This window comes from Aspergillus karnatakaensis (assembly GCF_047715665.1).
Source record: "Aspergillus karnatakaensis strain CBS 102800 unplaced genomic scaffold BJY04scaffold_39, whole genome shotgun sequence".
NCBI classification, from domain to species: domain Eukaryota; kingdom Fungi; phylum Ascomycota; class Eurotiomycetes; order Eurotiales; family Aspergillaceae; genus Aspergillus; species Aspergillus karnatakaensis.
Genome location: NW_027395751.1, coordinates 231,156 through 243,932, shown reverse-complemented (window position 1 = coordinate 243,932; position 12,777 = coordinate 231,156). Strand labels below are relative to the sequence as shown.

At 52.2% G+C, this 12,777-nt stretch overlaps 3 protein-coding genes across 3 annotated transcripts; 2 read left to right on the top strand and 1 right to left on the bottom strand.

The window, feature by feature from the left end:
- Nucleotides 1–418: 418 nt before the first annotated feature.
- BJY04DRAFT_220394 (uncharacterized protein) lies at nt 419–1,114 on the top strand (the record flags this gene model as incomplete). The annotated part of the gene is made up of 1 exon (XM_073716858.1): nt 419–1,114. One exon carries the CDS (start codon nt 419–421, stop codon nt 1,112–1,114), a length of 696 nt encoding a protein of 231 aa, XP_073569088.1.
- A 954-nt stretch (nt 1,115–2,068) lies between these two features.
- Nucleotides 2,069–9,679, bottom strand: BJY04DRAFT_229208 (type I polyketide synthase; the record flags this gene model as incomplete). The annotated part of the gene is made up of 7 exons (XM_073719011.1): nt 2,069–3,214; nt 3,264–8,219; nt 8,250–8,329; nt 8,363–8,373; nt 8,427–8,476; nt 8,525–9,439; nt 9,638–9,679. 7 exons carry the CDS (start codon nt 9,677–9,679, stop codon nt 2,069–2,071), a joined length of 7,200 nt encoding a protein of 2,399 aa, XP_073569087.1.
- A 1,396-nt stretch (nt 9,680–11,075) lies between these two features.
- Nucleotides 11,076–12,353, top strand: BJY04DRAFT_194137 (transferase family-domain-containing protein). The gene has a single exon (XM_073712020.1). It carries the CDS (start codon nt 11,190–11,192, stop codon nt 12,345–12,347), a length of 1,158 nt encoding a protein of 385 aa, XP_073569086.1. The 5' UTR covers nt 11,076–11,189; the 3' UTR covers nt 12,348–12,353.
- The last annotated feature ends 424 nt before the right edge of the window (nt 12,354–12,777 follow it).

The window sequence follows — 12,777 nt, the reverse complement described above, 5'->3', positions numbered from 1 at the left end:
CAGAACTATGGGGAAGGCTCTGTGCCATCCATGGTCCATCATCCTTGGTCCATCATTCGAGATCCAAGATCCAGCTGCGCTGGGGAGCACCTCAAACTTGGCTCGTCGCGATTGCTCGCTGCTTCGTATGCGATAGCTTGGGGCCGGCAATCACACTCAGCCTCAGACGCAATCTGCGGATGAATGTCCCAGCATCTGCTGCAGGACCTGTTCTCTTTGGTCTTTTCCGCTGCCTCCCCTCTCGCTTTCTCCCATTCCGCATTCCTTCCTACCCTCTCCTTGACCACGACTCAGAAACAACAAGCGGTAGGAAGAACGAACAGGACCACAATACCCTCGGCTCCTCCTCCTTCTCATTCTAAGCCTCCTCGCACTCTCCTCACCCACTTGACAGCTCAATATACCTCTAGTCCTGACCATGGCGACCTTTGAGAACCCCATGTATAATACACCCTCGTCACTTTTCCCCGAGGCGCTCTGGACGAGCTGGAATTTTGATGGTTCTCCCGTAACAAGTCAGGATGATGAGACGCTGAATCTGGACTCATCATGGCAGCCGCCGCTCTACTACATATTCCCGGACTTTAGCAGCTTACAATTCGAAACTTGGTCCAACCAATGCACGTCTCTCTCAGACTTCGCTCCCTCAGAACCTTCAGCTTCCACAGGACAATTTTCCGATTGCACCTTCGGCATGACGGACTGGACGCCGCCCCTTGAAGCATTTTCAGCTCCGGTATTCACAGCGCCCGTCGTTTCTCCCTCAACTGAAGAGTTTAAACCCCAATGCAGCACCCTTTCCGACTACTCGAGCGATCAATCTCCAGACAACTCAAGCAACCACTCCTCTCCTTCCGAGTCCACCGCTCCGTCTCCGTCGACGTCCTCTACCTCTCCAAAATCCAAACCGAACCGCGTGGCAAAGACACCAATCCGGTGCTGGGAACACAATTGCGGTGGTCGCGCATTCTCCTCCCTGGGCAACTACGAGCGACATATACGCGAGAAAAGCGGTCGGGCAAAAAGCTTCACCTGCGAGCAGTGTGGCCAGCGGTTCACGCGGTCGACGGCGAAAAACAAACACATCAGACATGGTCGGTGTCGAGTACAATGAAGCTCATCCTGCGGCCCTCCGACAAAGAACAACAAGTCCCTTATATATACCCACTCTACTGGACTTACCTCCCACATACACAAAATACATAGACTCAAGGAGCCGGAATTCCTGAACACAGCGACAGCGACAGCGACTTCTTTTCATATTTCTTTTTTTCTCCTTTTTTTCCATTGGTCGGAGTTACTCAACAACTAGGCACATCTGCTGGATTATAGACAGAGCTTAATTGGATATAAAACGTCTACTGGATAGTCACCTCAATCGAACTACATATTTCACCATGATATTCCCCGAATGTAACGCTGTCGAAGTAACCTTGTCACTAAAAGAAGTTTATCGCGACCGGCGGAGACCAAGTGCGGAACGACGATGCTAGTTCCGATCCGCCGTTCTTGCGTCCAAGACCAAGGCTGTTGCGTGATCTAACAGGATAATTTAGGTGATACACACTCGACATACGGTAATGGGACTGAGACAATGTATTAATAAAACGAGAAATTGTATACATTCTAACCGTTGCACTTTCAAAGACTGTTATTGCACAAGGGGTGACGCCAATATATATTGTTAGGGATACCCGAGACTCTAAGACTATAGTCGATGGCATAGAATCTAATCTCACAAGGGAGACTTTATCTATCGTGTTAAAACATATGCACATAGTTACCAAAGCTGGAAGAACTCAGGTTTGAATGTACGATGCATTGCGTTGTTGATGAGGACGCCCACAGGAACGACCAGGCTCGAGGAATGATCTACCTAAAGTCGCTACAGGCAAGTACGACTACTCTGGAGCAACATACAACAGCAAACGACAGAACTTTTGAAGGAAGGTTAAACATTTAACAGGATTGAAATTATATACTCAGTATTAGACATGTGCAGTATAGAGACTTAATAAAAACAGTATTGGTAGACCAACCAAACGCCAATAACACACAGAAGAATAAATTAGACCTTGAGATTGACAACCCTTGATTCCTTCGTCACAATCTGCGCCAGCTGGCTGATGCTTCCCGTACCCCGAAGCACCATGAGCTGCACATTTGCCTGCAAGTAAGCTCCAATCCAGTTCCTCAGCTCAACAGCCACAAGCGAATCCACGCCGTAGCTGTCCAAGCTCTGAGCTGGTGATAGTGCTTCAACAGGTGTCGCGATCAGTTTGCTCAACTGGTTGAGAATAGCAGTTGTAACGATCTCGACAGCATCTTCGACCTGGGTCGCCGCGGCGAGGAGAGTAATCGCGTCAACAGATTCGCCGGTAGTCTTTTGAGCAGCACCTTCGTGCTTGACGAGATGGGCGAAGCGCCGGTCGGCGGCGATGGCTGCTTTGCCGACGTCCCCTTCGGGAGCGAGGCCAATGGACGCAACGCTTAGGATTGGGTCGGCAGTGGTGCTGGAGTTGGTATGAGTGACAGCGTAGTTGAGAACGACAAGCACATCGTTCACACTGACTGAGCCGAGGCCGTTACGCTTGAGTGTCTCCGCGACTTCCGGGTTCTCGGAAACGTAGCCGACCTCTCGCACGGGACCGATGTTGATACTGAACGCGTTAACACCAGCGGCAACCATGCGTCGGACGAATGTGTCTTGGAAACTGCAGGCTGCGGCGTAGTTGGATTGACCGAAGTTGCCTCGAAGAGCCACAGTAGAAGACATCATAACGAAGAAGTCGAGTGACTGGAACTGGTTGTAGAGGTTTTGAGAGCCGCGGACCTTGGAGGATAGGGCGGTGCGCCAGTGTTCGACGGTCATTTCTTCGAACAGAATGTCGCGCAGAACCATGGCAGAGTTGATGATTCCCCTTACGGGAGGTAGCCCGTAACGGGTGAGGTCTTCGGCCATTGCTGACACTGCATCGGGTGAGGCTATGTCGCAAGCTGGCGCGAGGAGAGTTACGCCCTGTCGGCGGATGCTCTCAACAAAAGCGCGCGTGTCTGCATCCTTTGCACCAGAGCGCGAGAGCGACACAATGTTCTTTGCACCATGCTCAGCTAACCAAGTGACAATCGAGCGACCAAGGCCACCAAAGCCACCAACAACAATATATAATCCGTCTTCACGGAGCTGGGCCTGTGAAGGCATTGATGGGACAGCCTATGCACATTAGTATTGATTTTGTAAAATATTGAAAAAGACGTCTTACCTTGACTTCCTGGTTCTCCTCCACCGTAAGGATAAGCTTTCCGGTATGCTTGCCAGCCTGGATTTGACGGAACGCGGTCTCGATTTCGGAGATCGGCATGGTGGTCAGTGTGACAGGCCGGATGGCACCAGCTGCAGCAAGGTCTGCAACGTCACGGAGAAGACGCCTTGCCAGTGGCTTCTTTTGCTCAATCACGAATGTCAGTTCGACGTAGGCGAAAGTAATATTCCGAAGAAGGAACTCCATAGGCATCAAGGCATCGTCCATGAGATCCTTGCGACCTATTTCGACAAAGCGTCCAAAAGGCGCAATGAGGTTGCAGGACTCGCGGAACATCTCACCGCTGAGGGAGTTCAGGATAACATCAACACCGTAGCCATTGGTCATGCTCTTGATGCCGCCGTGAAAAGCAGTTGTGCGGCTGGAGAACATGTGGTCGTATGGAATACCATATCGGCTGTGAAGCAAATCACGCTTTGCATCACTACCGACTGTAACAAAGATCTCTGCCCCAAGGTGTTGAGCAAGCATAATGGAGGCTTGCCCAACAGCACCAGCCGCTGAATGGATGAGAATCTTATCTCCCTTGGACAAGCAACCCTTGTCGACGAGAGAATAGTAGACCGTAGACCACACAATAGGTAGCGAAGCGCCCTCGGCGAAAGACATGGAGTCGGGGAGGATCTGGCAGCAGTCACCGTGGACGACCGGATAGTTGGTGTACGAGCGGGAGTAGAGCGCACAGACTCGATCACCGGCTTTGAATCGATCCTTCATGTTTTCTCCAACCTCGACGACAACACCGCTGCAGTCGTTCCTCATCTCAGTGATGCCCTCTAGCTGGCCAGCAGCAATAAGCACATCCTTGAAGTTGATACTGGCAGCACGAAGCTCGAAGCGAACATCATCGGGGCCGACGCCTGGAGCCTCAGTGTCGTCCTTCCAGCGAATGGTATCGAAGAGACCAGCAACGCCTAACTCGGCGGTAATGGTGCGGCCAATTCCAACGAAAGGAACTATCTCTGGCTCTGCCTGGCGGCTGGTCAAGGCGACATCCTTGCTGATCTCAGGACGGTGAACAAATCGTGGGACGAAGAGCTGCCCGTCCTTTTCTGTGAATTCATGCTCAACATCATTCGCGGGTAAGCTGAGATCGAATGTAGGGGTGCTAAGAAGGGTTGGAAGAACCTCCGCAAGCTTGTCCAAGATCGGCACGTTCGGCGTTTGAACATCAAGGGTGACATGCCGCAGAGTGGGATGCTCCAGACGCATGGTGCGCGCAAAGCCCGTCCACAAGCCAGCCTCAGCTTCGGTCAGATTGACCATGTTCGAATGGCTGACGAAGATCGTAGCGCGTGCTTTCCAAATCCAATCTTTGAAGGAGCTCCAAGCGGCTGCGTCGGGCTCGGCACATAATAGCTTTGCGACATCTGGAAGCATGACAACCACGCCACCCGATTCACAAGGTGATGCGATGGAGTGTAAAGAGACAGTAGACTGCAAGCAAGCGGCCTGAACAGCTTGAAGCTGGCCTGCGGAGGTGATGGTTTCACTTGAAGCACCGAGCAGGTGGATTGGTAGTGCTTTCTCGCTCCGCTCCGGGTACGCAGCAGTGGAGACAAACACACTCAGATTACCCTTCTTCTCATCAGGGTGGTCATAGAAAGCCCTCTCGGCCTTGACAAAGTCTGCCCGCTCGAGTCTCTCCAGCCACTGGGGTGGTGTAAGGATAGGAGTCAGTTTGCGACCCTCATCATAGCCAGACCACCAACCCTCGAACAGACCAAAGATCAAGTTCAGGAACACAGTATGCCGAGAAACTTCCATGAGAATAAACTTACCCCCGGGCTTCAGCAATGGCCGCAGGTTGCGTAGAGTCTCATCAATCCGGGGCGTTGCGTGGATGACATTAGATGCCACAATAAGATCATAGGAAGCTTCCTCGAATCCTTGTTCGGTGGTATCGCGACCGGCATCTAGTACACGAAATTCGACGACGTTGGCAAGATCTCCTAGACGCTCCTTGGCAGGCTCAAAGAAACCAGTTGAGAGATCTGTAAAGTCGTAACGCTGGATGTAGCGTTTTCCTTCGCCATTCAACGCCTGAAGGATAGGCTCTGTTGCTGACCCAGTACCGGCGCCAATCTCGAGCACCTTCATACCGGGGTTATAGCGACCGATTTCGTGACAGTAAGCAGCAATCTGGGCGTAAACTCCAGAAGACGCCCATTCACTGTAAACGCGCGATAGAAGGTTGTTGGGAGTGAGCAATGACAACGCCGTCGTCTTTCCGGTAAGGATGTCTGCCAAGCGAGGACCGAGAACGGCAACTGCTTCACCCATTACATCGAGCTGCTCAACTGGGACATTGAGTAATGATTCGTCATAGACGGCATTGTCAATGGTTTGCATCCACTCCAAGTAGCGGTGGAAGTAATCTTCAGAAAGATCACTTGGTGACACCTCCCGCAAAGTCCGCTGAAGATGGCGCAGCGAGATTGCATCGAGAGCCTGACTACCGTCGTCTTGGACTCCTGACTCCAGAGGCGGGTTGCAGATCTGGTCCCGGTGTTTTGGTGTCCAGGCTTCAACGTAGGGAACAAGACTCAAAGAGTGAGATGCCTCCGTTTGAGTGCCGCCCGCCGACATGTCGCCTCCCAAGCTGGTAACGCGGACGCCCTCTGCCACAAGAGCCGGCTTATCACCGAGAGCGGCACTACCGGAGTGGACGTCAAAGACCAAGGGCTCATTCCGACGAGTTGAAGTGCAGACGAGTTCGCTCCCTGGTGTCACCTGGCGGTTTGAAATCCACAGTTGCTTGATGAATGTGGGCACATATGCTGATGCAGAGCCGCCAACCACAATGACCACTGAGGACAATCCATGAAACAGAGAAGAGTCAAGCACAGCAGGATGCAGGAGATCGTCCATTCCACCAGGTGGTGTTTCGGTTTCAGGAACAATGGCAGTGGCAATGCACGAGTCCTTGCTGGTGCGCATTTTGCTCACGTTATTGAATGGGTGCTGCCAGTCGAGACCGATCTGCTGACCTGCAGAATAGAACTTTTGTGACGTGAGCTCCTGTGTACATTCGACATCAACGTTGGCTAGATCTGTGGGTGTGAATACGGTGCGGAATCCTTCCACAGAGTCCACTTCCGCCTGGATGAGTCCGCGGCAGTGTTCCGTCCATTTCTGATCCGGTGTCACTGTGAAAATACGGAACTCCTTCCAGACGCTTGATGAGTCGCGTGAAGTCCTAGCTTGCGGGCGCAGGGATAGCGAGATCTCCACATCGGGCCCCTCTTCTGGAAGCACAAGACCTTTACCAAAGCTGATGTCGCGGAAACGAATGTATTGAATTTTGGCCAGGGGCTTGGTGGCAGCCATGTGCTGGCGGAGAGCCTGTATAGCCATGGTAATGTATCCAGCAGCAGGAAAAGTGATCAGACCTTGAACAATGTGCTGACGAAGCCAGGGAGATTCCTTCAGACTGAGGAAACGGCGCCAGCGAGGTTCGAGGCGGTTAACATCAGGAGAAAGATTGCCAAGGAGCTCGTGAGGTAAATGTTCTCGGTGACGGTAATCCTTAGAAAGACGGCTTTCGTGCCAGAAGACACGGTCGTGGTCGAAAGAGTACGGCGGCAGGTCGACCAGAGCTTGGATGTGGCCCTCTTTAGAATCCTTGTTGAGGTCTTGGATACGGACAGAGCCGTTCTTGATGGCCAAGAAGCCGAGGCACTTGAGCAACGCAGCCTCTGCGTCACTTCCACGCTTCAACGTGTTCGTGTAGGAAGCCTGCCCGTGGGGTCCTGGAATAGTCTTAAGGATTTGGTTGACCGGTCCTTCGAGCTGGGAGTGAGGTCCAACCTCGATGATAGTGTCAATCGGCTGGCCATTGTAACTCTGCTCGCACAATGTCCTCAGACCCTGTGAGAAAAGCACGGGGCTAACTAGGTTCTGAACCCAGTAGCCGCCATCGAGTCCTGAGGTGTCTTCAAGTTCTTTGCTGGTGACTGAACTGAACATGCGGACGGATGAGCTAGTGGGCTTGGTCTTGACGCTCTTCAATGCGGCAGTGTACTTGTCTTCGATCAGCTTCATCTGATGTGAGTGGTATGCTGCACCGTGGGTCATCAGCTTGCGGTTGAATACCCCTTCTACATCAAGAGCCTCCTTCAGACGATCAATGGCGGAGTTGTCACCAGAAACAGTGACACTTGACGGACTGTTGAAGCAAGCAACTCGCATGCGACCGTGCTCAGTGCTGATTTTGCTGATGTGCTCCTCAGCGACGTCTGGCGGGGCACCGACTGCAATCATGGCGCCTGGAGCTTTGTTTTCCGCAACAAGTTCGCTGGCCAGTTGCCCACGGTAGTAAGCAATGGTGATGGCGTCCTTGAAGGGAACTAGCCCGGCCGCGTAGGCGGCCGCTATTTCACCACTGGAGTGTCCGAGAACAGCCGACGGTGAGACTCCAAATTCCTTTAGAAGGTCAACCAAAGCAAGCTGAACGGCAGTACACAAAGGCTGAGAAAAGGCAGGCTCATTGATGCGAGAGTCGACCTTTGGACGGCAGAGCTCACTCAGCAGATCCCAGGTACAGCCTAGCCGGGCAAGCTGTTGCCGTGCACCTTCTAACGACCGCACAAAGGAAGGGTAGCTCTTCAGAAGATCACGACCCATCTCGGCGTACTGCGCACCCTGACCACTAAAGATAAGGGCAATGCGAGACTGCCCCAATTTCTCCCGTCGAGGGACCGGGGAGTGTGCGATTGTGTTGAGCTGGTTCACCAGATCGTCCAGGTTTGTTGCAACAAGCACTACCCGGAAAGCATGTACTGTTTGTTTGGATAATGTGTAGGCCAGGCGGGCCAACAAGGCATCAGGGTTGACTGAGTTCCGGTGCTTCACGATTAGATATTTCGCTAACCTAGAAGCTACCCGCTGACACGCCTTCTCGCTTGCACCGCTTAGCATGAAAACTCGCGGCTTTTCAGTGTGGTACGTGAGTTGAAGGTGGGAGCTCAGTGATGGCCGTCCAAGGTTAGAGATCACATCATGGGCTGCATCGATGATAACGTGCGCATTCGTTCCACCGTACCCGAAACTGTCGCAAGTTAGCATGGATGTTCGAAGATTGGGGGATGGATGGGCGCTTACCTATTGAGCGAGATGCGTCGGAGAGTTTGTCTCTCAAGTTGCACGGGAATCTACTATTGTTAGTAATTCTGCCAAACAAGCTAATGAGATACACGTACTCGCAAATTCCAATCCTTAAGTGGAATGTCCGGATTCGGCGTGTTATAGTTCACCTGGGGCGGGATCAAACCGTGCTCCAGCATAAGCACAGATTTGATCAGACCCGCAAGACCGGCGGCACTCTCAGTGTGACCAATGTTACCCTTTATGGAACCAACGGGCAACGGACGGGAAAGTGATCGCCGTTGGGTCAAGGCTGAGGCAATTGCACTCGCTTCGATAGGGTCACCGACCTTGGTACCAGTACCATGTGCTTCCACATAGTCGGCGTACAAGTCCAGCTTGGCCTGTCTATAAGCTTTGATGATAGCCTCCTTCTGAGCCGTAGCACTCGGAACACTAATACCTGGTGTTCGTCCATCTTGGTTGAGCACAGAGTTTCGGATCACGGCTCGGATAGGATCACCATCCCTCAGAGCAGCTGATAACGGTTTGAGAACAACACCGGTAACACCCTCACCACGGCCATATCCATTCGCGCGGGCATCGAAAGGAAATGATCGGCCCTCTTTCGAGAACATCTTGAGGCGGCTTTGGTACGCGAAGCGCTGGGGGTCAAGGAGAAGATTCACACCACCCACAAAGCATTGCGTCGTCTCCCCATTCCGCAAACTCAAGACAGCCTGGTGTAGCGCGACCAGACTCGCTGAGCATCCGGTATCCATTGTGAAACTTGGTCCGCGAAGGTTGAAGGTGTACGAGATACGATTTGATGTGATGGCTGGTCCGGTACCAGTAACCAAGTATAGTGGCGGCTGCTCAATATCTCGCGTGGCGATTTCGTGGTAGTCGGACGCCCACTGCCCGACGTATACACCTGTGTTCGACCCCCATAATGAGTCCATTGTGATTCCAGCATTCTGGAATGACTGATATGCGACTTCGAGGAGGAGCCTCTGCTGGGGGTCCATGGCCTATTAAAAGAAAAGTTTAGCTTGATTTCACGCTTGACTGGAACGTTACACAACATACATGAGCCTCGACAGGGTTTATACCGAAAAACGTGGCATCAAACGCCCCAACGTCGTCGCGCAGAAAGTGTCCTCCTGCAGCATTTGTCTATACAGGAATAGGTCAGTCGATTACTTGCCAGAGCTCAATTTCGGTCTTACCGTCCCCTTTCTGTGATCTGTGGGATCCTGGAAAGCCTTCATGTTGAAACGTTTCCCTGGTCCTGGCGTCCACGCCGAACGACCAGCCTTCAGCATGTCCCATAGACCAGAAACATCGGTTGCACTCCCTGAGAGTCGACAGCCCATGCCGATGATAGCGATCGGCTCCAGCGAGCCAGGGCCATGGCTGCGTTCGTCTGATGTAGTACTATCATTATCGCTGAGTACAGACCACGGCGAGGAGGAAAGCCTCTCGCTGTCTGACTCGCTTTCAGCCCTTTCAATATGAGGTCTCGGCGCGTCGCTCAACATTATGTGTGGTATAGGGAAAAGGAATGTGCAAGGAAGGGAGGTTGAGGTGTGTTGTCTCAAGGAGTTTTGTGATATATTACGGACTTTTTCAGGAAAAAGGAAACAGGCCCACAATATACCTCAGAGAGTTCGTCCACTGACATGGAGTGTTCCAAGGTCGAAGAGCCGGCTGCCCTAGCCTTCCACTTTGCCAAATCAGGGCGATTGATTATTTGTTTCCATTTCCATTACGTGCGGCGGTCGGGGCCATTGGCAGGCCTTTCCGCCAGGGATGAATCATACGTCTCTGCCGGGGTCTCCATCGAGCAACCGAGCTTCGTCCTTGACCACCTCTGAGCGGTCGCTTCCTGCAGGTCCAATCGTCGACGCTATCCGAGGCGACCCTGGACGTGGTCGTAGTAGAGTGGACATGACGGGCCAGGGCACAGCGTAACGAGCTCAAAAATCATCAGTTAGCACACGATGACGCACGAAGGAAATCGATCAACAAGTGATGAGAGTCTCAAAGGTCCAGAATGCTCACCACTCAGTTGATCGGGCTCGAAACTCCAAATGAACCAGATCGGCAGGCATCTGACGCGAAGGAAGCAGATTGATCGGCGACGCTATCTTTGCGCGAAGGAAAGCCAAGTGGGACCGCCATGCGATGCCGATGGGCGCTAAAATGTGGGACTTGAACGCTGAGGGGAACGATGGGAAGTGATGAAAAGATCCAGATCGGTTGGTGTATTGATGGAAGCGCTGCAGAGGGCAATTGGAATTGGAAGTGAGTTGTGTTGACGGGATAGACGCGTTGTTGTTGAGAGCTGCCTTGGTAAAAACACCTGACTTCATCCTCCGCACCCTCTTCTTATACTCGCCACCATTCTTGCCCCGCCCGGTCGCATTTTCTGAGCTTTTCTGTGTAGGTTATCATTATACTGCATATCGTTCAGTTGCACTCAAGCTGACAGCATTAGTCGCCATGGAAGAAACACTAGTCAAGCTCACCGTCCCTGTGAGCGAGGATGTGTTCAAGCTTTCAGCATTGGATCAGCAGATTATGCGATTCTACGCAAAGTCCGTCATATGCTTCGAGCTAGATGCAACAAAGAAGTCCGATAACATTGTTCACCACCTGAGACAAGGCCTCGCGACGGCCCTGAGCGAGCTGCCAGACTTTGCGACCACCGTGGTAGCAGTACCAGCCTCGCAACGAAAGGAGCTTGAATTGCGCATCGGACCAGACTCGGGAGTGCCGATGAAGGTTGTTGACCAGACAAAGCAAGATTCTTGGGTCTATGGTAGCTACTCTGATCTCGAGGCGAAGCACTTTCCCACCGCCGATATTCCTCACGATGTCCTCTTCATCCCGCAACCGACTCCAACCGCACAGGGGCTACCCGCAACTCTGCTACAGGTCAATCTGATCGAGGGTGGTGTGATTGTTGCTGTCGCATGGCATCACTCAGTTTGCGATGCGAGAGCTTTCAGCACGCTAATTGACGCCTGGGCCAAGCACACAAAAACATCGATTACACAAGGTAAACCTGATCAGCCTGCGACACCTGGAGAGAGCTCCCGGTGGCGGCTGGATCATGGACTGCGCGATGTTACTGTCGATAAGCTCCCAGAGTACACCATCGATAGCACTGCGCGCGAAGACACCAGCGGCTCTCACTTTCTTGACCGTCAAGATGCCGTGACAGTCCCCTACGCCGTAAGCACCTGGTACTTCAGCGATGCAACTCTAAAGAACCTCCGAAACACTCTGGCAAAGGCAGAAACAGACAACGCGGCGCAGTTTACCAAGGTCGAAGCTGTCTCGGCACTTGTCTGGAAACATATGAGCATCGCCCGCCAGCTCGACCAAACCTATCCCGACGGCTCTTCCCTCTTCACCACCCGCCTCGACTTCCGCGCAAGGACAAAGCCACCATTCCCAGACGACTTTATCGGAAATATCAATGAGCCCACCGCGCGCGTACGCATGCCCATTTCGACAATATGCACTCCCTCAACTCCAGAATCTCTCGTCCCCCTCGCCGAAGCAGTCCGCGTTGCCACCGAGAGTACTGGCGAACAAAGTGTGCGAACGTTGATCGGTTTAGTCAACGACGCTCCAGCTGTCACAGATGTTGCGTGGAAATACAACTACTTTCCCGGTCCTGATCTCGGTGTGACGGATATCTCAGGTATCGAGGCACTTAAGCAGAATTGGGGCGGTGCGCTGGGAACACCAACGAGCGTGCGCTCTTACTCGAGAGAGACGGGATTGCTTTATCTATTTCCCCAAGATAAAGATGGCGGGTTTGAGATTCAGATTCAGTGTGAGCCGGAAGCTGTGGAGCGGTTGAAGACAGATGAGGTGTTTACCAAGTACTGTGTCTTTAGGCGGATTTCATTGTACAATCAGTGAACGGTATTTGATATAATAATATTCTAGTTCAGATATGCCATCTCTTTCATGCTTTGATTTTTGTATTGAAGAGGTAGCTGTCTCTTGGAGCAGAAGATTATACTATGCTCGGACCAAAATATATATTTAGATGCGGGACATTTACGGACTACCTATCTCAGGGTGGAAGAACATAGATGTCTGATGATCGTCCACAAATATTCATACGTACGTCAAGATAATAATGTCCTTCTGTGTACAAGTGTCTAGGGCGAAATCCAACTGAACGCAGCTGTTCGAGTATTCGGATTGAGCTGGAGAATCGCCGCCACAACCTCGGCTAAACTCGGGGGGGGGGGCAGCCTAGGATAGTGCTTAGATGCATGACGTAAGGTCCGTGCATGGAATGGAATCAAATAAAATGAATGCATGTGTGGTGCTCCTTGCAGTG